Here is a 25,337-nt window from a genome sequence, read left to right on the forward strand (position 1 = left end):
CACATGGGAGACATCCCGTGTGTAGTCGACGGTTGGAATGTTTTCCGAGATTACGCTTTTTTACGGTATTCAGAACAATAAAGACGGGACCTTTCATTCTCATCCCTGTGTCATCCGGGGCCTATCCATGTTCGGTATCTGAACACCAGCACGGCCTTCCCACTGCCTTTCTTCCTGTGTCTGACTACCTGTTGGTCCATCGCACCGTGCTCCATTGTCTCCCTGCTGACGAGCCTCGCAGAGGAGTGCTGACCCAGCTCTGGCAGTAAAACCCCCTTTATCCAAACTGCACTGCTCCTATTCTCTACCCTCTTCTTTGATTATTAGAGAGAGAGAGAGAGAGAGAGAGAGAGAGAGAGAGAGAGAGAGAGAGAGAGAGAGAGAGACAGAGAGACAGAGAGACAGAGAGGCAGAGAGACAGAGAGAGAGAGAGAAAGAGAGAGAGAGAGAGAGAGAGAGAGAGAGAGAGAGAGAGAGAGAGAGAGAGAGAGAGAGAGAGAGAATAGAACAAATGATGCAACGAGATTAGAGCATTAAAGGTGAAATTAAGAGGCATCGAAAGAAAGCTAACGAGCTATAGTCATCAGCTCTGCAGCACAGCTGAGAGAGAGGGAGGGAGGGCGAGAGACATAGGGACGAGAGAGAGAGAGAGACGAAAGAGACGAGACAGACAGTGACAGAGACAGATGAGAAAGAGAGAGAGACAAGATAGAGGGACAAGACATAGCCATAGATAGTGACAGAGAGAGAGAGAGAAAGAGAGAGAGAGAGAGAGAGAGAGAGAGAGAGAGAGAGAGAGAGAGAGAGAGAGAGAGAGAGAGAGAGAGAGTGACAAACGAGACAGAGAGACGAGAGAGGGAGAGAAAGAAATATGTTGGGGACACTGGGGCATGTATGCAGATCAGAGGGCGAGGGTGGGGGATATGGGGGGGGCAGTGAGGACCTGAGGAGTAGTGGAGAGGAGAGGAGGGGAGGGCAGAAAGACGGGGCGGCGTGTTTTCTTGTTTTATTCATGGGGGATTCTGTTGGAAGCAACGACACAATGATCCACCCAGACTTTCCTACCTTCTTCCTTTCCTCTCATCTCTTATCCCTCACTCTTCTCTCCACTGCTCCCCCCACATCTCACACACACACACACACACACACACACACACACACACACACACACACACACACACACACACACACACACACACACACACACACACACACACACACACACACACACACACACACACGTCTGTCCTCTCCTAACCCCCTTTTCTCTCACGTCACTCATCTCTCCCTCCCCCTCCCTCTCCCGCTACCTCTCTCTCTTTCTCCCCCTCCCCCTCCCTCTCTCTCTCCCTCTCCCTCTCCCTCTCTCTCTCCCTCTCTCTAGTCTCTACCTGATCACCCTCTCTTCTTGCCTTCTGTTTTTCCTCCCTCGCCTGCTCTGGGCTTGGTGTCGGATCAGTGCTCTGAAATACACGCTCATTCTGCTCCACTGTGTCTAACTCGCTCTCTGTGACTTGTATTTCGCTCTGTACTCAGCGAGATCTCACGTGAGACTGTTCCTTTCATTCGTTCCTTCTCCACCTGAGCAAAGCTCTGTCTCCGCCCTTCAATGGTTCCAACAAAAGGCAAGACAACTTCGTTTGTTGACAGGATTTGCTCACTAAAAGCGTTCTCCCTTGTCCCAACTTTTCCCCCTGTCACACAATAATAGATCATTCTCCAACTCTTCAAGAACCCTCACGGTGGATTTGGCTTTTCACGAACAAATCTCTATGCCGTGGTTTGTATACGTGCTCACTCCATCATGCCTGATCAATAGATGTTGAGGAGAAAAGCACCATAATCCAATAAATCGCGACAATGGACTCTGCTGACCAATGTAACCTGTGGCTGTTTTTTGTGTGGTTGTATTTTTTAAAACCATCGATAGGAGGACTACACCTGTGAGCCGGGAGAACATAGAATACAACGACATCAGACCTAACCTTTAACAACGTTTCAGAGAAATACTGAAAACTAAAAGATAAAAACAGCCAAATCAAAAAGAGGTTGGTTTTTTGTTGGTTTTTTGTTGGAGGTTTGATTTTTGTTGCAGTTTATATGTATTTACAACCCAGACCCTTATGTGCTTCAACACCGGCAAAGTCACCATGCCATCTGGTGCCTTTGTTATAAACAACCATGCTCCTTTCATGTGAGCATGTTCATATGCATGGACAGTGTGCGTATGCTGTGTGCAATGTCTTCAAGCTACTGTGACTTTGAATTTCCCCTGGGGATCAATAAAGTATACATCTATCTATCTACATACATCTATTTATCTACTGGCGGACAGCAAAGACGGCGCAGTTCTGCAGACAGTGAAGGATGTTTCGGTGTCCACTGGTAACCCTAGCCCTAGACCATCCTGATCACATGACTTCACGTTCTGTTTCAGGGCATCAGTCCGCACCTTTAGCCGCCCACATTGATTTCCACTAATAACAATGTAATCTGTGACAATCAGGGACTGGGCAGTAGTTGATTACGTACACTGGACCATCAGGGACTGGTAACGTATTCTATGATGGAAACATTTCTACGATAAATTTGTATCTTCATATAGTATATTAAAAATTGTCGTGGCAGCTTAATAATTAATATTCACTCAACTTATTATAATTTCAGACAAGCTTGTACTTCTGAATAAACATGACACGAAACCAACACTATAAAATAGAGTAGGTGGTCTTAAATGTCATATGAGAAAACTGAACACAACAATAATAACAGGAGAGAGACAAATGGGATACCACGGAGCCCCCGGTTGTGACTTGTTACCGTAGCAACTGGCTCCATATTTAATAAAGCTTGGCCAGGTGAGCAATATAGGAGCTGGCAGCACTGGACTGTAGCTTCGTTTGACTGATATGCTGGTCGGTATAAGTGGAGACTATAGAAGGGCTTCCGTACTGACCCTCATGAAGGCTTTTAATGGGTCTAGTGCAAACCCATTTTAAACCTTTACAGATATTCAATATAAGAGCAAAGGTTCTTAATAAATGGTAATGGTTTTGCAAAATGTGCATGAAGACCTGCATAATAATGTAAAGAAAAATTGAGGCTTAGGAGATAAATCATGAAAAAAAAAAGCATATTTTTGATACCAATAAATACGTGCATTCATTGTTACATATCTTTACAAGAACATTAGAAGAGAAATGTTGAAATAATGTTTCGAGGCTGCAGAGTTGGGCGTGCTTCTCTGATGGCTTATTATATTGATTTTATAATAGCCAATTATAATGATACGGAACGTTTGGCAAAATGATTAAGCAACAATAAAATATAATCTATCCAATAGGGCTGCGTCTCACGGGGCAGGGTGGGGGGGAGGTTAGGGGGGATCAGTGCAAACTGTGTACAGGCTTGCGGTGTGAAAACGATCCAAATCGCTGGCTACCGCATTTTTTCAACACATACAATCAGTGGCATTTGAACGTCAATTCATGGATGAATCATAGTGTGTTCTAAAGCCGATAAACTACTTTGATTTGAAATAGGTAGAGGAAGAGAGAGTTAGAGGTAGGGAGGAGAAGAGAGGTAGAGGTAGAGAGAGAGGTAGAGAGGGAGAGAGAGAGGGGGATAGAGAGAGTGAAAGAGAGAGAGGGAAAGAGAGAGATGTGCTGGAGGTGGGATCTTCAGGAGCTCAGTGTGAGAGCTGGTTTCAAAGCAAGGTTTTTGCCTACTAGTCCACCCAAGTTTTCTCCCACCTAGCCCACCTCACCGCTTACTGGAGGTGTTTTTCTTATCAGGGCATCAGTGGGGAGAAAAGCCCACAAAATGACATGTCATTTCCCGACACCTAAATCTGTGTTAAAACATGCCGCACGTTGGTACAACACAGTACACCCTATCGTATCCACAGACCCTATTCTAAATTCAACACAAGATTTTGCAGGGTCTTATGGCAAATATATCAATGTCTTGTCAAGCACAGAAACACTGGGAGGCAAACGTCTAGTCTGTCGTCTCTTGTTCAGAGGCATTTCCCAATCAAGACCCTCACAGGCACCGAAGAGCCCTGACTTCGAAGCGAAGGAAAAAAATATGAATGTAATTTCAAAGAACACCAAGCCTAAAGCTTTGACACAACTTGAACTTTGGAACAGGACGGGGAAGCCGTGCATGAAGAGGCTTACTGCAACGATGGGAAGGAAGGGGACTCGGGGGGCAACATGGTTGCTGGTCCTCGCTTTCTGTAGCGAACTTGGGCCAGGATTTTGTAGGCTATGTAATGACACCCAAAAAGCGGTCGTAATTATTGCACCTATTGAAAACAGAATGTATGTTTGTGTGTGTGTGTGTGTGTGTGTGTGTGTGTGTGTGTGTGTGTGTGTGTGTGTGTGTGTGTGTGTGTGTCATTTTTTGTGCTGTTTATGTGTATCGTCACATCGTTTGTATCACAAACAACTAGAAAGTAAACATTTAGGCAACTTCCATAGGTTGAAAACGGAGGCAGAGAGAGCTAGACAGATCGTGTGATTGTCCGTGTGTTTAGGTGTGACGTGCATGAGAAGGATGAGTGTGTCTGCATTGAAATGCAGAGTGCCAGCTTTAGACTGAAGCACAAAAATGAACAATTTCACCCTCAGCGAGAAACACCACCAGCTGTGACAGCTTAACACACACTTCATGCTGACAACCACTGAAAGACACACACTTCAAGTTGCATCCACATGCACACACTCTTCCCACTCATGTTGACACACACTAGTTTTACACTGGTGCCAACAAGCACGCGCACACGCACACACATGCCTTGGTAGGCCACAATGCTGATTGCCAGGCATGTCACAGTAGCTGAAGTAGCTTGACAGAAGAACAGAGAAACATTTCCTTTTGCCGGCAACAGCCTTCCTATGCACTGCCTCCCTGGCGCTTGCTCTCCCTCTCTGCCGTCATATCCCTCTCTCTCTCTCTCTCTCTCTCTCTCTCTCTCTCTCTCTCTCTCTCTCTCTCTCTCTCTCTCTCTCTCTCTCTCTCTCTCTCTCTCTCTCTCTCTCTCCCTCCCTCCCTCCCTCCCTCCCTCCCTCCCTCCCTTTATCTCAGTTCGCACACTTTCACTATACCTTCCAATTCACCTCAGCTTCTCCATTTCCTGTCTTTTAGCCATTCCCTCTGTCTCTCTCTCTGCCGATTCATTTCTATTATTACTTTGTGATTTTTTTTAGATTAACATTTTGAACACAGTGTGTGTGTGTGTGTGTGTGTGTGTGTGTGTGTGTGTGTGTGTGTGTGTGTGTGTGTGTGTGTGTGTGTGTGTGTGTGTGTGTGTGTGTAGAAACATAGTGCTGACCCATGCATTCCTTGGCAGAGTAGATCTTGTGGGCTGTATTATGGCACGTAATGAGAGGCCGTAATTATTGCACAAAAAGAGGATATGAGTTTAATGTCTTCTTATCTATGGTGATCCTCCACTAGAATTATTAGTGTCTCTAATACATTATACATTAGGAATACAATACCAATAAGAGGAAAAGGTATAATACGCTTGTTGTAGAATACTACTGTGTAAGAAAACAACTTGTGTATGAACAATTCTCTATTCTCTATAGATTCTATCTCTATATAGACAATTCTAACAACATTTTCCAGAAAACACTTCTTCTAATGTCTTCAGCATGCTTGTAAGCAGGGACTGAGAATGCAAATACATTTCATGTTTTTTTTTTACAGGCCTTAGGGACATAGTGGAACAGGTTCAGAATGAACCACAGTTTTATGGTTGGCCTGACATGAAAACGGTTGCTTATCAAAGACGGTACTCACTTCAATAAAATCTCAGACCAGCTTTACTCTTCACTTATCAGAGTGGATAAACAGGCGGTGATTCGTTTTTTGCCTTCAGTATTCAATTCAAGGCATGATCAATTGATTGGCAGCGGCGGCCTTTTGGATAGCATTTTAGGAAAGGAGATGCAAGATATTGGAAAACTCTCATTCCGGGGACCCAATAATTCTTAACGCCGACTGCTGCCCGCCGTCTCCGGTTCTCCCGCCGTTCCGCAGTCGATATCTTTTAAAAGGGGCTCATGGTTCCTCGTACATGTCACATTTTCCGAGCCATTTCGTTTTCTCTCTTTTGTTCAAATGGCTATTCAGAGAGACCGTACGGAGAGAAAGCTCGCTCGCTGCTGCATGCATACCAAATGAAGACACCAGGCGCACCTCAATAATTGATATCACAAAAATGGAAACAATCCCAAATTCAAAGACTTATAAAGGGGACAAGACTGGGGCTCGGGCAGTAAAGTATATCAATTGAATCATAATTGGAGGATATAGAGACAATCAAACAGAAAACTGTGATACAAGGACAAAGGGGAATGAAAGCCCATTCCAATCTTTCTTTTCTTTGCTATGGTCCCAAACTCCTGTATGTGTGTATGCATGTGTTTGCACGCGCGTGTGTGCACTCACACGCTTGTAAAATGACGCATTTGCATGCATGCATACTCAGCCAAGCAGGTGGATGAACAAAAAAAGAAACCAGGCCTGCTCTCTCACACAGAAACATGAATTATGGCCTCTGTTTTACTGTAAGGAAGCAAGGCAAAGAGAGTGAAAGAGAGAAGAAGGGAGAGAGAATGAGAAAGTGTGTGTGCGAGAGAGAGGACAGAATAAGGGATCAGTACATTCCAAAGTAAAGTCCTAACATGTTGAGGTGTTATATAACAAGACACACAGAGACACACACCCACACAGCTGAACTTTTTAAGTGTTGTTTGCCATGTCGTGTCTTTTTGTACTCTCCACCAGGTGGAAGCACACCAGAGTGAGACCATAACAGTTAAAGTGCAACACATGTGGGAATTCCACGTAGAGTGGCTTTCAAAAAGGTCAAAAACTCTTGAATGCTGGTCAAGTTCTGGTCGGTTGGTCAGTTGGTTGGTGGATACGGACCAAATTAGCATTGCTCGGAAAATCGCTGGTGTCTCTTTCATAAGGAAAGGCTTGTTTTTTGGTGATTTTTTAGCTATATTGTGTTTGACCTAACATTAATTAGGAATATTAATAATAGTTTTAGTAATCATATGGTAACTTAGCCAAAGTTAGGGTAGGCTGCTCATCGAAACTTAATGAAGAGTTTCTCTGCTCCAAACGTATTGATACGAAAGAAGTCGTCGGTCTGGCACTAGTATTTTATCATTAAAAAAAGACGAAAAGTGTGTCAAGAGTAAAGTAAATGAATCTATGTAGGCGTAACACCGAAAATGGGGCATAAGATATAATTTTTTACATTCTCAATCAACTTTTTCTCAATCAACAAAACAAAAAAAAATTTAATCTTCCGACGTGTGATCTACTACTCCGTGGCTCGTCGGGTGTGTGACCCGTTTTATACCGAGGCTCTCCCGTAATCCAAGACGGACTCAGACCAAGTGTGGATCTGAAGCCAACTGACCTTCTCCAAACAGCAATTGCGTGATATTTAGGCTAGCAGGTTGAGTAGAATACAGTGTGGCAGAGAAAAGAAATCTGGAGATAACGTGCAGATTTCTTTTTCCGATTAGCATAGAGTTGGTCGAATTTCAGTCAAACAAGATTTTATAAAATTGTATTTGAAAATTTACTTTGTGTTTCTCTTACTTTTGGTCCCAGTTGGAGACCTTCTACTTAATTGTATAGAGTATTGACCTATAGCAGTAGACTGTATAGATTGGAACCATTGCCAAGAGACTTGAATAACACCAAGGTTGTTTGTTCACTTAAAAGAAAAACATGTACACTCCAGTCACAGTAGATATCGAAGAGTAAACAAACACTGAAATGAATCCTTCGGGACAATACCACATGAAGTGAAACACCGGTTATTGCAAATGCTCTTTCTAACACCGAGGATCGATTTATAATAAAACGGCTAACTTTTCTCTCTTTTTTGGGTATGATGTCTGCCATGCAGTTTGAGGACGCATCTTGAAATTGCGTGGGGGATATAGTTCTTGTGTGAGTATCATTGTAATGTCCTAATACATAGTCCTTTTGAGTGAACAAAAACAATGTCATCACGCCTCTAGCCATGTTCCGATGTCGATTTTAACCTTAAGTGTTAAAAGTCTGCACGGAGAGTGCATGATTAGTGCGTTGAGACCAGTGTTTGGGCCAAATGGTGACTATAAATACCCTGGTCGTGCGTGGACTTCAAGCACGGCACATCAATGCCACTATACTGGAGGCTTCAGTGTGCCTTTTAGACTATGCCCAAACACACAGAGGCACAATTACACACACACACACAGAGCTACACACTTTCATCTGTTTTCCCTTGCTCTCTCTGCGAATAGGTCATGGAGCTGGAGACGACTGGCGATTATGGGCGGGCCTATATAGGTGTGCTGCAGGTGCAGAGGATAGTCTACCAGAGACAGGTGGTTTTGAACACCTTGCTTATTCTTTAATGCGGGGCCAGAGGCCCACAGTCCTGTTTTAACAATTTTGTTTCCATATTCGAATTTTGCTTTAGTAGTTTAAGGTCAGCGCAGGGTTCTTCCGCCCTGAGTCTCCTTCCGCCCAGAGTCTCCTTCCCCGCTTTGTTTGGTTTTCCGTGTCCTCTTTCTGTATATCGTTGTTCACTTTAGTTGTTTTCGTTGGAGGGAATACAAATATATTGTTGACGTGGGGATTTGTTACCGGCTGGCTCATGCACACCAGCCAGTGAAGGGGCTGTAGCAAGCGCGCGCACGCACACATTCACACACACACACACACACACACACACACACACACACACACACACACACACACACACACACACACACACACACACACACACACACACACACACACACACATCCTTCATTGAGATAGAAAGTGGAGTTAATGCAGCAATTATAGCACTAATGGCACCAGCTGGAATTTTTGTCTAAATACCCAGCAATTCAGTCAGGCATATCTAGCCGACGGAGCATCTATGATACACAAAGCTTAAGTAGTTATATTACAGAACAATACTAAACAAAGGGGAATTTTCCTCCGAAAATATGTGTTTTAAATAATAATAGGTATGCTGGAGCTTGAGTTTCCCAACCTTGCCAAACATATGCAGGGCATTAACACCTCAACCTTCTGTTCGACCGGCGGGGAGAGCTTATGACACAGACGAAGGATCCCGATCAATACAGCGATATGAGATTTGTTGTTTGTTCATTTTATCATGGCAGCGTGGCCGGAAGGACCTGTGTGCTTCTCCTCAACTCTTGAGTTGTTTGAATGCAACGCTCATACCGAAAGAGAGATTGAAAGAAACAATACATTTTGTGTGTGTGTGTGTGTGTGTGTGTGTGTGTGTGTGTGTGTGTGTTTTTGTGTGTGTGTGTTTTTGTGTGTGTGTGTGTGTGTTTTTGTGTGTGTTTTTGTGTGTGTGTGTGTGTGTGTGTGTGTGTGTGTGTGTGTGTGTGTGTGTGTGTGTGTGTGTGTGTGTGTGTTTTTGTGTGTGTGGGTTTTTTTGTGTGTGTGTGTGTGTGTGTGTGTGTGTGTGTGTGTGTGTGTGTGTGTGTGTGTGTGTGTGTGTGTGTGTGTGTGTGTGTGTGATGGCCATATACCCAGCCACATAGTAATGCGGGTCAGTGATAATTCCTATAATGATGCTATTGCTTATTAACTCCTGGCCTAATAAACATCATTCATAAAACATCACATGTAAATATACTTAAATATAATAAACTTTAATTCAAGTATTGCCTTGTATATTAGGAATATTGCCAGCTAAAACACTTAAGATATTTTAATAAAACGTCTAACATTGATTTGCTAGCAATTTCAGGACAGATTTTTCAGATATTTGTAATATTCTACTTTAATTTGTCACTTGCTGTCGTGTCAGGCTCCCGCGGTCGGCTCCAGTGTGCAATTTTCCTACATTACCCAGAATTACTTTTGCCAGCAGCTCTCAACAATAGGAGGCAACATTCTAGGATGGTACTAATACATTTCATTTATGAATCAATTGTTTTACAATGATATGCATAACAGGCTATAATAATCCTTGTGAAAGCTATTGAGATTGTATAGAAAGCTCTAGAATATGCCACATGGGCGATCAAATTTCCACTATCCCTTCGTGAAAACCGACGCAGGATTAGAGAGCTGGGGGCTCGGCAGAGATAGCTAGCCAGGCAACGCTAACTTTAGCTTGGCCAGTGGTGCATTGTAGAACACTCAATGGCAGTTTGTTGATCCTGTTCCCCTCGCTTTAGGAGAAAAACTCTTTGTCCGAAACCGCCATGCAAAATATTTTAGACTGTAGTATTACATTAACACATGCCTTATTTGACATCAGTTGTCATTCATTCTAGGTTATGGTACAATTAAGGTGTTAAAAAAACCTTTTCATTATTTGGTTTGTCGTAGAATAGAAATATCCCCCATGTTTATTTAATGGGGGGAGGAATTTATGGCAGATGTCATGAATGTCTGCAGTTTGAATTATGTTCTGTTATATTTCATCCCAGTCTTATTTTTGGGTTAGAACAGTATACACCAATTAATTATGTTCTGCTCCATTTTTTGATCATATGAAATTTGGAGTCAATAAAACTCTTATTCCACCCTAGAGCAAACAGCTACATCTCTATCTCTATATATCTAGATAGATATAGATAGGAATTTATAGATATATTATTATTTTGCATTCATTATCATGATTGAATATGCATCGATCACTTCCTGTGACTTCATGACCGAGGCAACAGCCTGATTCATGAGCTCCCGGAGGAGAACTTTTAAAAAACTGGCCGGAATTTAATTACACTTTTGTTTCCCATCAAAACTACTCACAACAACTTTCTGAGATGACTACTGTTCGAAAGGAGACCGAAAAAAAGAACAACAAAACTCCAAGACCCTGCAAAGACCATCAAAGTGACTCAGGCAGTGACAAGAACATGGCGGCGGTGCTAGCCGAGTTGCGCACATTTAGAAAAGAACACTCTGAAGCCTCTATGGACACCAAGAGCTCGTTAGCAAGAGTTGAAACGGCGCTCAGTGAGGTTGCTGAAAGGACGACACAGCTTGAACAACGAGTAACGGAATATGAACAGAGGCTAGGGGCTGCTGAGGATAAGACACAACGACGTGAAAGAGCCCTTCGTTACCTGCTACAACAAGATGCCAGCCTAACAGCAAAATGTGTGGATCTAGAGTCCAGAGCTAGACGCAACAATCTCCGTATATACGGAGTAACAGAAGATAACGAAAACAATGATATGCTGAACTACATAAGCAATCTCATCCAAACAGCACTGCCATTACCAGAGGATTTGAACTTAAATATAGTGAGAGCACACCGATCTTTGACCATGAAACCGACAAACCCAGGGAGCCCTCCGAGGTCGATCATAGTCAGATTCCTCGACTTCAGAACTAAAGAATTGGTCATTCAAGAAGCATGGAAACACCGAGGAGGAGTAATTTACAAAGGGCAGAAGATCTTCTTTGACCAAGACTACACATCTGACATCCAGAAGAAACGTAAGCAAGTTAGGGAGGTGATAAAGCAGCTTAAAGAGAAGAACATAAAAGCTCAATCGCCGTTCTCCGCGAAGCTGAAAATTCACCTGAGGACGGGAACTAAGACCTTCATGACACTGTCGGATGCGGCACCAACTCTTCATACCATTGGTATACATGTGCATCTGGATGAACGGGAGACGATCCGGGCGGAACTTTTACGGAATAGCTGGTCTGAGACTTCAACATCAAACAGAGCCAACGTGATGTCCAATGCAGATCTGAAGAGGTTCCTTCACGGCGATAAAGAAAGAGTAAAAACACTGGGCTGTGGGTAGACTTTGAGGGAAATGGAGATTCAACTTACTGGTAAGATTAATATGTTCTGGCTAGTTTTATCATAGAAAGTTTATTAACATTATGTTAAAAAAAAACAAGTTCTCCTCATTTGAGGAGCTTTTTCTTTTTTGTTTCTTGAACGCTCCTTTTTGACGAGCACTACAGGCTATAGCAAAGCCATTGGACTTGCGTGTAGCCTAACCGCACTGAGTGCACACCCCCGGAGAGACACAACTCTTACAACTCTCTGTCCTAGTTGAGACTGATTTTATGTTCGTTAGATCAGTCGGGTTTTTGGAAGTCTGCTTCCTCTTTGTTTTGATTGTATGTTCTTGTTTTCCACAACGGTGGATATTACATGTGTATTTTATAACTATGCAGTCACATATGATGTTTTTTGAGTACGGGTATATCTCTGGAAAATATATGTTAACTTTTAAAGACAGAAGGAAGGGGTACTGTTATCCTTATGGATAAACTAAACATAGTGAGTTATAATGTCCATGGGCTAAACCATCCTATAAAAAGGAAAAAGATATTCTATCAGTTAAAGCAACTGCAGTGTTCAATTGCGTTGCTACAAGAAACCCACTTATCCGAGAAAGAACATAAATAAACGTAAATTCAGTGTATAGTACCTCAAATGGGAAAAAAAGAGGGGTGGCGATTTTAGTAAAACTCTGGCCTTTAGTGCAGAGAAGGTGGTGCAGGATAAATCAGGAAGATATGTCATGGTGGTTGGAAGTGTTGGAGGAAATGAAATTTCCATTTTGAATGTATATGCTCCAAACGAATATGATCCAGGTTTGTTCAAAGAAATTGCGAACATCATTGCAGAAAATTCAAAAGGTATGCTAATAACTGGAGGGGACTTCAATGCAGTGCAAGATGGGAAAAAAGACAGGAACCCAACAGACAAAGGACCTCAAAGTCCAAAAACACATACACTGAATAATTTCATTTCTGAACTGGGACTTGTAGACCCATGGAGAACTAAAAATCCTACAGGGAAAGATTTCACCTTTTTTTCTAATGTACACAACAGTTATTCAAGGATTGATTTCTTCTGTCTTCCTCAACAATACATGTACAAAGTAATTGATTGTCACATTGAACCTATAACTCTGAGTGACCATGCCCCAATCATACTGAAGATAGACCTGGGCATGCACTCTTTTTTCAGATATTGGAGGTCGAATGTATCTCTACTGAACAACGCAGAAACAGTAGAGGATTTGAGACAACAATTAAAAGAATACTTTGAGACAAATGATAATGGAGAAGTTAACCCTTCAATTTTATGGGAGGGAGCAAAAGCAGTTATAAGAGGGAAAATAATACAGATATCATCACAACAGAAGAGAAAGCGACTTGCGGAAAAGTTGAGCCTAGAAAACAAGATAAAGCTCCTAGAAACACAACACAAAAATAATAGAGCAACTAATACTGCCACAGAACTTAAGGAGGCAGGCTTTTATCATATAAAGCAGAGGGAGCTCTAGGATTCTCGAGACAGAGATACTATGAGATGGGCAACAGAGCCAGCCGCCTCCTTGCTTTCCAACTTTGCAAGGCTCAGGCCAACCGAACTGTATCTAAGGTTGTTCATCCAACAGTGGCAAGAACAGTATTTCATCCCAAAGAGGTGGCAGATGCATTTGCATAATTTTACCAAAATCTGTACAAAGAACCCAAATCACAAACTACAACAGACAATACTAATACCTTCCTAGCTAATTTAAACCTCCCTAAACTGTCAGAAGAAGTATCACTAAGCATGGTTACACCAATTTCGGAAATGGAAATAAGAGATGCAATAAAAAGATTGAAAAATAATTCTTCCCCAGGGGTGGACGGATTTAGTGGAGAATTCTATAAATGCTTTATAAATGATTTGGTGCCGATCTTAACCAGGGTGTTTCGATATGCTCTCTCCAAGAATGACCCCCCTGAGACATGGTCACGGGCCATTATATCTGTGATTCATAAAGAAGGTAAAAACCCAACACTCTGCGAAGGATATAGACCTATTAGCCTGATATGTAATGACCAGAAATTATTGACAAGTATTTTAGCAAGAAGAGTCCAACAACATATTACCACACTGATTAACCCGGATCAAACAGGATTCATTCCCAGCAGACAGGGTGCTAATAATATAAGAAGAACCCTAAATGTTATTACCTGTGCTAAGAAAAATAAGCAGACATCAATGCTCATAAGTTTTGACGCACAGAAAGCATTTGATACGGTGAACTGGGACTTCTTGTACAGAACACTATCGGCAATGGGGTTTCACTCGGAGTTCATAAATTGGGTCAGAGTCATATACAAAAACCCAAAGTCGCGTGTCAGAGTTAATGGATGCTGTTCTGAGTTCTTTGAATTGCAGAGGGGGGTGAGACAGGGGGACTGCCTCAGTCCCTTACTCTTTGCTATGAATATTGAACCCTTAGCAGCAGCTATAAGACAGAATAAGGTAATAAAAGGTATAAAGGACATGGGAAATAGAGAATACAAGATATCTCTCTATGCAGATGATATCCTGACTTACATAAGTGATCCTGTCATATCTGTTCCTGCATTGATGGACACTTCAAAAGAATATGGAGAACTCTCTGGCTATCAGATCAACCAATCAAAATCAGAGGCAATGATGATAATTGGACAATGGCCTATACAACTAACAGGAAGGCTTAATGCTCATTGGTCACAGGGATTTAGATACCTGGGAATCATTATTACAAATGATTTATCAAAACCGTTCAAGGTCAACTATGGAAAATTGTTGGGCCACATAAAAGCAGACCTAACAAGATGGGAAATCCTGCCACTCTCTTTGATAGGGAGAATAGAAACGATAAGAATGAATGTCCTACCAAGATTGCTTTTTCTCTTTCAATCACTACCTATATATGTCCCTGTGGCCACTTTTACTACACTGAACAAATGGTTATCCAAATTTATATGGCAGAGAAAACCTCCCAGACTTAAACTTGGAAGACTACTGTGCCCAAAAGACAACGGAGGCCTGAACTTGCCTGCCCTGAAAAAATATTACTGGGCAGCCCAATTACGAGCAATGGTTGCTTGGGTATCTCAAGAAACAGACACTATATGGGTGGGAATGGAGCAAAGTGAATGCCCGGACACACCACTGGACTCATTCCCATTCCTGAATTTGGCCTGTGGGAAGAATAAGATTTCCAACATATGGGTTAAAAATACTTTAAAAATATGGTCAGTTGTGAAGAAGAAATTAAAACTTCCCATGAATATATCCAGAGCTATAAGAATTGCAAGCAATTCAGAATTTCTTCCTGCTAGATTGGACAGGTGCTTTGAAAGATGGAGGGAGAGGGGCATAGTAGTCTTTGACCATATGTTTGAAGGAAGTGTTTTGAAGTCATTTGAACAGCTTAAAGAGAAATATGAGTTATCAACCCGAGACTTTTACAGATATTTACAATTAAGACAATATTTACATACACACCGGGATTGGGAAAAGCTCTGCTCACCACCATCCAAAATAGAACACTTTTTCATATCGACAATTGAAGGAACGGTCAAAGCAAGGTTCATATCACATTTATACAGGATATTGCAAGAAGAACTAAAGGAGAATAATTTGGATATTAAAGAAAAATGGGAACTAGAGATGAACACAATAATTTCTGATGAACAATGGGAAAACTCATGTGAGCAGGGACACAGAGTAACCAGTAGTCCTAACTGGAGGGAATTTGGATGGAAGATTAAAATGAGATACTTCAGAACTCCATTTATAACATCTAAATGGAGCAATACCTCAGCACTATGTTGGAGGGGTTGTGGCAAGGTGGGAGACCACACACATATATTTTGGGACTGTCCAAAATTATCAGAATACTGGAAAAAAAATACAAAAGGAAATAAAAATATGTTCATTTATTGACTCAACATTAGAACCATCACACTTCATTTTAGGGATATTGCCTGATAACCTTGAAGAAAACAACCAAACTAAAATTTTGAGAGCCCTTCTTCTAATAGCAAATAAAGCAATAACAGCCTCCTGGCTGAAGCCACAGCCCCCCACAATAACCCAATGGAGGGATAGAATTCAAGATATGTACAGGATGGAACACTTGACTGCACTATTACAACTTAAAACAGAGGCATTCATAAACAACTGGTCTGTCATTGCTACACACTTCCATTTGGTATGATGAAGGTACGCATGGATGTGTGTGTGTATACAAGTGGATATGCATATAGATATATACATTTAGAGATTTATATTTATTTTTGTTTTTCTTAGTTTTTTCTTTTAAAGCAATGGTCGTCTGCAGGCCTTTTTCTTCACAGAATACTTTCTTAAAGTAATATCATATGGGATGTTTTGTGTTTGTGGACAATGTTACATTTAGATACATATGTGCATGTGGATGTGTAGGCTACATGTATGGAGATATGTTTCTTTGTTTATTTATGTTTTAAGCAATGGACCTTTGCAGGCCTTTCTATTTCAGAATGCTCTCTTTGTGTAATGTCATGTGTGATGAATGGTGTTTGTGGACAATGTTAATGAGTAACTCAATTCTGATATGCATGGATCCGGATGGTTTGGGCCCAAGACATCCATGGACTGTTAACCCCACCAGCTTAAGATTTGTACCCGTAGCACTTAAATTCATGTACTGATGTGATGTACTGTATGACTGCAACTGATAAGAGGAAATAAAAAGAAGTTAAAAAAAAAGAATATGCATTGATAATCAAAAACAAATATCCTCTGGCATCTCTTCTCTCTTGCTTTCGTTCTGACGTATGTGGGATGCTGAGAGGATCGAGGGTGGATGCCAAGCCACTGGAACTTGGGAGCTACATACAGGGTAAGCTGAAACTGACGAGGAGGAGCGGGAGTATATTGATGTGGCCATAGGCTCTGAGCAGGCAGAGACCAAGTGCACGCCAGGAGCAGCAATTGAGAGAACTTTAACACAAGTTCCGTCTTCTCCAGGTGGAGGCACAGGCCGATACTTCTCCTTGCCTGGAGCAATCTCGCACCGGACTCTCATGGACCCAAGGCACAAGACCTAAGCAGTCCTCAGTCTGCTTCCCAGGAGTTACTTTTTCATGTATACTCACTTGCCGGCCCTATTTCCAATGACCACTGATCTGGTAGTCATTGCCTTTTAAATGCCTTTAAATGGAAGGCATTTAAAGAACCAAGGCTTGAGGAGTTGACTGATTTTGACAATGTTGAACGTTTCGTAATAAAATTTGAACGGCTCAGGAAGGATAAAGTTGGCCCTGCAGAGAGGAGCAAGTCAGGCAATGACTCCTTACTAGTAGTCACAGAGTACGCTACCAGGTACACTGAGGTTTTCCCCCTGAAAATGACCAAGGTCAAATCCGTTGCCTTGTGCCTAGTAGAGCTCTTTGAAAGGGTAGGATTTCCCTTTGAGATTATCACGGACCAAGGCATAAATTTCATGTCAAATTTTCTGAAGGACATACACCAGTTGTTGGGAATTAAGGGCTTAAGAACTACTCCCTACCATACATAAACAGATCAGGTAACAGAACATTTCAATCAAACTCTGATGCAAATGCTTAGGAAATGTTCCCCAGGACTCTAGCAGGTTCCCTTTCAAACTGCTCAATGGCCATGAGGTATGGGGACCTCGGACAATGCTATCCACATGAGTGAGTGGAGAAGACAAGTTATCCTGCCCTGGGGAAACTAGCTGAGGGCTAACTACACCAGACGACTTGGTATTACTAGACCCGCCGGGAAATGAGCTTTGAACATGGACAGAAAGTTCTGCTGATGCTCTCCTCAGAAGATGGCAAGGTACGTGTCGAATGGCAAGGTCCCTTCCAGCTAACCCGCTAGCTTAGACATACAACATATGAGATCTCAACTTCTGGTCAGGGTTCCTCATATGAATCTCCTAAAAGAGTGGACACCATGTCCTGTGAAGAACAGTGAGGTCCTGTTCATCAAGAGAGTGCAAACTGAGGAAGAAGCTGTTGAGCAGTACATTCCAGTTCCAACTTCCTTAGGTCCGGTTCATCAAGAGGGTGCAAACTGAGGAAGAAGTTGTTGAGCAGTACATTCCAGTTCCAACCTCCTCTTCCCTTGCCTTGGACCACCTCCCAGGAAACCAGCTGTTCAAGGTGAGAGCATGTTTTGATCCAGATTCGTTACAGTAGAACCCTTGTTGTGCTGCTATGCTTGTAGATGACATGTAATTAAAAAGGTAAGGCACCAATAAGACGTTTGAGTCACAGGATCCAAGAGCGTCTCCTGGTGGCCATGAGGAAGGAAGCAGACCTTCTGTTAGCAATGGGAATCAGTGTCAACCACTAACAAGAAGTGAGTGGAGGAATTCAATCGTTTTGAGGTGAAATCTGGTTCTGTATTGTCTTTTGTTACCTGAATAATATCTCAATGTTTGACTCATACCCAACTGCCCACATTGATCATCTCAGGAAAGGCCAAATTCGTAACCACTATTAACCTATGCAACTGCCTTAGCAAACGACCTGGTGAATTGACTGCATTCAGACAGCATTGGGACTGTACTGCTCCGCCCTTTGGGTAGCATTGCACACCGGCTACCTTTCAGAGGCATACTATTCGATTTTGGACCTGCTATCATATTTTTTGGCTTTTCAGAAGCTGACTATCATATTTTACCTGGATGCCTATTTTATTCACAGCACAACATTGAGTAGATAACTGAAGTGTGTTGGAGTGATCCTTGCCCATCTACAGACAGCCGACCTGAACGTCAACCCCAAAAACAGAAACTGGGCGAGTATCTGGGCTATGTGATTTTGAATAGAGACATCAGGACCCAATTCAGAAAGTCCAAGAAAACCAGTCCTGTCCACTTTCTCAGTCAGAGATCCAGCTGAAATCCTTCATCTGAATGCTTCTAACCCTACCAGAGAGGACCCAAAAACAACATTCAGCTTCAGCGGATGGAGGAAGGGGAGCAGACTTTTCAAAACATCCAACAAGCACTCAGTAGGAACCCAGTCTTGCGTAGCCCAGACTTTGGACAGAACTGTTCACTGCAAACAGATGCCTCATCTGATAGCCTTCCTCAGCCGGAAGCTATTTCCCGGTGAGGCTGGCTATTCCACTGTGGAAAAGGAATGCATGGTTGTTAAGTGGGCTCTGGACTCCTTCAAATACTACCTCTTGGAATTGTCTGGCTATCCCAGCGTGACGCCAGAGGAGGGGGCATAAGTGACGGCATACCCAACCGTACAGTAATGGAGGTCGGCATTAGGTTAAGTTATTAGTTGTATATTAGAGGATTTCTACACCAATAATTCATAATGCATTGCACACAGGAAAACCAAATAGCGACAATGCATAGCTCTTGTGTCATGTAGTATTCTCATACAGTGAATCAAATCATGAAATAATAGTTTATTCAAGGAAATGTTAGGCACATTCTTGTTTTGTAATAGGAAATAGAGAGTACTTTTCTTTAATTGGCTGTATGGTGATCTAACTTGTAATTGAGGTTATAAATTAATGCTTGATGTTCTGTTCAGTTCAATTTTTGTTCGTTTGAGTCCCCTCACAGTGTGCGTGTGTGTGGGTGTGGGTGTTTTCATGTGTGGGTGTCAGCATGTACCTAAATAATCAGCTCTTGCTGTGAGCAAAGGCACCTATTGCAATCCTGGTCTACTGAGGTGCAGTACACACACACACACACACACACACACACACACACACACACACACACACACACACACACACACACACACACACACACACACACACACACACACACACACACACACACACACACACACACGATTATTATCATAAATGGCTGAGAGGCATAAATAAGCCGCAGCAGATGTGAACGCTCTCTGCCACCCACCTGCGCCACACTCAGACAGAAACAGAGACAAACACACACAGACACACACTCACATGCACAGCGTAGCTGCCCAGAGTAAAAGGTGGTTTGTTTTGGTTTCCGATAGCTGGTGGAAAAAGGGGCAATGTATGACCGATAAACAAGCCTATTCATCTCGCTTGCGCCATCTCGCTCTTTCACTCTCTCCCCATCCCTCTCTGCACGTCTCTTCTCCGTCGTTTTGTCATCTCTGCAGGAGTCTAAACAACGATAACAAATAGCCATATCATCTCTGACTGGTACACAAGCCACATGTAGGAGCCTGGCACATGCAAATGCATTTACACACATGCACAGACAGCGTCAAATTTAATCCTCTTTTTAAAAAACTAAATTGCCTTAAATATGGGTATGTGTGAATCAGCTTTGGCAGTATGTGTACATCTGCTTGGTAGCGATTTAACTGTCCCAGGTGCAACTACTAGTTCATGTGCTTAGCTTTGTTTTTTTAATCCACAAAAAAAAGGAAGGAAGGAAGCGCTACTAAAATAACTAAACATCTGTTCCTATTTGAGCCACCAGTGAACATTATTAAACATACCAATTCACATAAAACCAGATATGCCAAATGCCACCACTAGATACAACTAGCCTAAACGTGGCCTTTTCACATGTGCGCACGCACACACACACACACACAGACACACACACAGACACACACACACACACACACACACACACACACACACACACACACACATAGAGGAATGCAAAGAATTTCCTCCCTTATTTTGTTGAAAGTGAGAGAGTGAAGGAAAGAGTGTATGAGGAACGAAAATAAAAGTCCGGAAAGGGGGAGAGAGGGAAAATATGTGGAAAGAAAGAAAGAGCACACACACACAAATCTGTTTGTTTTCAGCTTTCTAATTTATTTTTTCTTTATAATCTCATCTTCAGAAGTTTTCTATTATCCATCTATGCTTTCTGGAGTTGATCTTTTGGTAACAAATGGAGGCTTTTTGCACGTAGAAAACCACACACAGACATGCACACACACCAGGAGTTTGTAAGATAATTTATTAAGGGTGTGTGAAGTCCTTTTTTTAATAACCCTAACCCTAACCAAGATAACTGCAATGTGCAATGTATCCCAGTGGCAGCAGTGGGATCAAAGTCATATCTTTAATCAACTGTCAAAAATAACAAACCCAAACAAAGACCTGGTCTTTGACTACATTATGACCAAAACCTCCTTCTGAAGACTACTGAAATAATTTAAGCCAAAAAGTATCACCCCAAACTGATGTTATTCTTCAAAAATATGAATAATATAAAACGGCTTGTCAGAAAAAAGTGAATTTATACATGCAGAATGATTACTTTCAAATATGTTTTATCAGCCAGCACAGACTAGAAAACCTCAGAGAGTGTTATGTTTAACGGAACTTCCCTTTATGTAATCGTTACCAAATTGTCATGACAACACAGGAATCAGGACATTCACAGCATTCCATGCATTCTTTGTTGGGAGTTTTGTGTGGCCGGACACATACACACCCTCACACACACTCAAATGACTAACACATACACGAACATTTGAACAAATGTTTACACATATGCATACTCACACAATCATGCAAAGACAAACACTATTATTACATTGTAAGCCCTGAGCAGGCGCATACACACGCACACGCACACACACACACACACACACACACACACACACACACACACACACACACACACACACACACACACACACACACGGCATAATCTTTTAATGATTATGAGGCACAGTACACAACAATTACACTTGCTAACAACTCTAAACACTCTCAACACTTGAGACTATGTATTTGAGCTTGAACTCAGCATACATCTCTACAAACCGTATCTCGATTTGAATGTAAGACATTGCGTTAAATGTATCCATATGCCTATGTTGAACTGAAATATTTTCTACTGTTTCTCTGTGAACATTACACGTCCTAATGGTTCAGGACTCCTACTTTGTATCTTCCTTCTGCTGCTGTTTGGTTATGTACTTGAACAAGTTTATTTACACAGCCTTTATTGAATTGTCTTTGTTAAAACCACAACAATCCTTTCTGTGGCATGTCGGCCTAGAACTAGCACTGATTCACTGCCAATCCTTGGATTAAAGCCTGAGGAATCTTAATACCCCAACATAAGCATCATTAAGAGGAGGGTATTATTTAAACAGGTTGTACCTTGTTTGGAAAACCATTTGGCTGTCCTTTTTTTGAGAAACTTATCTCATGAGGTAGAGCGGGTTGCCTTGTAACCGTAGGGTTGCTAGTTCAACCCCCGGCTCCTCATTGCTGAGTGTCGCCTTTCATATGGTTGACGCCACCCTCGGTTTGGGAATATGTGCATGTTGTAAGTCGCTTTGGATAAAAGCATCTGCTAAATGCCCAAACAAATATGTCAAATATCAATCTGTGCCAGGTGAAATGTCCTGACTTAGTTTTGAGATGTTACTATCAATGAAATATGTAGGTAAATAATCAATGTTTACGTGTTATTATTCCATACAAATTAAGTCTATACAACTTCCAAGATGGAGTTACATGCTAGCTTTTTAACTCATAGGTCCAGTTAGACATGCAGACACTAAAGACTATTTTTCCTGGGAATGGAATTTGCTATGCTTGCATTACAATTTTTGGCTTCATGTCGTCTTACAGATTTCTAAGCTCCACCATGTGCTGAAACACTGAAAAACATAATGAGGCCAACATTCACATTCCCATCCACCCACCGCCATTAGAACAGCAACGGGAAAAACAAGCGTATAGGAACGAAGGTAAAGTAACTTCACTTTAGAACACACTCACACACACACACACACACACACACACACACACACACACACACACACACACACACACACACACACACACACACACACACACACACACACACACTGTATATTGGTGTCTTACAGCCACAAACATACATCCGTTCCCGCTAAAGAAGCAAAAAACAATCTTTCAAAAACAGTGGAGATTTACTATGAATCAAGTTTAAATGAAACTAGAAGTGGATCATCAATCCCAGACGGAGTGTATGGAGACCGGCTGTGACGTCCACCAGTTGTGTACGCAGCACACCAATAGTAGTACGATAATGGAATAGTCAAGCATTTTCTGCCGCATGCCTCCGTCATCTACAGCATTCTAGGGGTCCTTGTATCTGAGAGTTTAGTCTACTCCTCCTGTGTCACAGGGTTAAGACACTCACTGTAGTCGTGGTGCAACTATCTAACCAGCCAAACCAAACAATTCGCCTCAGTTTCTGTAACATATAACTTAAATAACTGTCTTGACGTCTTTCGGAAGTGTCGACGTCATTTGGACGTGTCTACGTTTTCGGATGAGCTAAAGCTAAAGAATATCTGCACATCTCAATGTTGTCAGGGGCTGCAGCCAGATAGAAATGGTTGCTGCTTATCTCACCAAAATCGACCGTGTGTTGTCCAGACCGGTGTCTGTGAGATGGCCTGCCTTGCTGGGTGCATGGGTGATTGGAAAAGGAGTAATTGTGTAAGACTTGTTCATTTGTGATTTGGGCTTTCAGTCTCTCTCACTCTCTGCATTTAATGTGCCCATTCATGTGCACAGGTGCGTGGCAGCATTGTAATACATTTGTGTTGGATAGTTTAATGGAGGTCTATTTTATGCAAATCTAAAGCTGATGTTGCAGTGTTTTTGTTTTTTTGGTTTTAAACAAGGTCTTTGAAAAAAATGGTGGGATGTGCGCTCTGCTTAAAAACCAGTGGGACGGCGAGACATGAAGGGAAATACAACGGAGACGGGAATCATCACAGGAAAAGGGAGAGTGCAGTCTGCAGTAAGTTTCTGGGCGAGGGATCACACATCAACAGTGAACACTAAAACAGTCAGGCAGGAAGTGGGGAAGGCCCGCAGACGGTGTTAAACAATGTTGACAACTGCAAAGAGTGGCCGTGACCCTGGCGGTAAGAAAGATGGCGGCTTCTGAAGCTGTAACTCCTCACTGTAAACAATGGCACCAGTCAGAGGAGCTAGGTTCAGACGGACGGGCCAGGAGATAAAGTAGAAAGGAAAAAAAGGAGGCACACCTTCTATTTGTCGCAGGGCTGTCTTGCAGCTGTCCAGCGAGGGGAACTGGAACGGGTTGGCGCACGTGCGCAAGGCATGGCAGACGCACCGGCCATCTTGGATGTTGCAGCCGGTTATCAGGTTCTCGCTGCAGGGCTCAAATCCAAGCAGTTGGCCCTCCTCCCAGTCTTCATCTGCCAATAGGAGAACAGAATACACCAATTAGGGAGCTTGCCAGAGGGGTGGTTGCACCTTTCCCCCCCCTCCGAACCCCTCAATATTCTTTCAACGCCCCCGAAATAGAAATAACACTTCAGTTTGATTAGTGGCTGGTCGTCCAATGTAACAAATTGCATGGTTGCAGCCTGCCCCACTAGTTTCATGCCAATTGAATTATTATTTTACTCCTCTTGTGTTTCACACCTACAAGCGTTCTTCTTTATCAAAGGCGTTATGTGTGTGAAGTCTGAGCTAGGCGCAGTCTGTAGTTCAATGCACTTTACCTGGCCCCACGCTGAGCTATATATTTGCATTTTGGGCTACGCTTCATGAATTCAACAAGCCGAAAAGCAAATACTGAAATGAAGAGGCATTGAAGGCCCTGAGCAACAACAAAAACAGATATTTGTGTCAGTGTAAAGGTTATGGGGTTGAGTAAAGTGACAGCTCTCAGACTCTGCGTGTCAGGTTAGCCTCTTCGGTTCAGGTTGAAAAAGTTTTGGACAGACAGCTGACCCCGCTATCTCTTCTCAAGCTTTCAGGCAACGTGGATGTTCCTTTCTGACATTTGTGTGTGTGTGTGTATGCGTCTATGAGTGTGTGTGTGTGTGCGTGTGTGTGTGTGTATGCGTCTATGAGTGTGTGTGTGTGTGTGTGTGTGTGTGTGTGTGTGTGTGTGTGTGTGTGTGTGTGTGTGTGTCTCTTGTCATCAGGGTAGCAGCAGAGCAGAAATGTGTTTACCTATTTCAAGGCCTTTCCCTAGAGTGTGCATGTCAAATGCTTCAGCATGCACACATGCACAGGCCAACTTGCAATCCCCTACCCCCACCTGAAAGAAAAAGTGGCCGCATTCTGACTTCTTCTAAATGTTCCACCTGCAGACTCTCTCTTCCTCTTGTCCTCCCACCTCCCCTCCCCCCCCCCCACACACACACACACATTAGTTTCCAACCTCAAGGTAATTTGCATAATTTGTGGTTCAGATCATAAATATGTATCATGTCCTTTGGTCTTGGGCCTGACGATATAGCAGACATATTTTTAGGACCACATGCCCATCTGATTAAGGGGAGTTGCCTCAACTTGGTACGCACCTTTCATCCCAAGAGTGATTTATACCGTGTTCCCTTAATAAAAAGGGTTAAAAATGTCCTGTGTTTTCCTGAACCAATAGTAGAACATGCTAACAATCAATAATCAAATAATCCTCAATGATTAATAACATACAAAACGGATGTCTTCTTTCGGCATAAGTTTTATTCAAACAAATTCCACAGCCACATTCGTTTTTTGAAACACTGATTCTTGA

The 25,337-nt window shown here is 42.4% G+C and overlaps 1 protein-coding gene across 1 annotated transcript in view; it reads right to left on the bottom strand.

The window, feature by feature from the left end:
- The window catches only part of crim1 (cysteine rich transmembrane BMP regulator 1 (chordin-like)), a 90,693-nt gene that overhangs the window by 49,487 nt on the left and 15,869 nt on the right, over nt 1–25,337 (bottom strand). The window contains exon 2 of the mRNA XM_030357131.1: nt 23,830–24,003. Within this exon, the coding sequence (XP_030212991.1) occupies nt 23,830–24,003 (174 nt within the window). The remainder of the gene's footprint in view (nt 1–23,829; nt 24,004–25,337) is intronic.

The sequence above is a fragment of the Gadus morhua genome, chromosome 5, assembly GCF_902167405.1.
Source record: "Gadus morhua chromosome 5, gadMor3.0, whole genome shotgun sequence".
Taxonomy (NCBI): Eukaryota; Metazoa; Chordata; class Actinopteri; order Gadiformes; family Gadidae; genus Gadus; species Gadus morhua.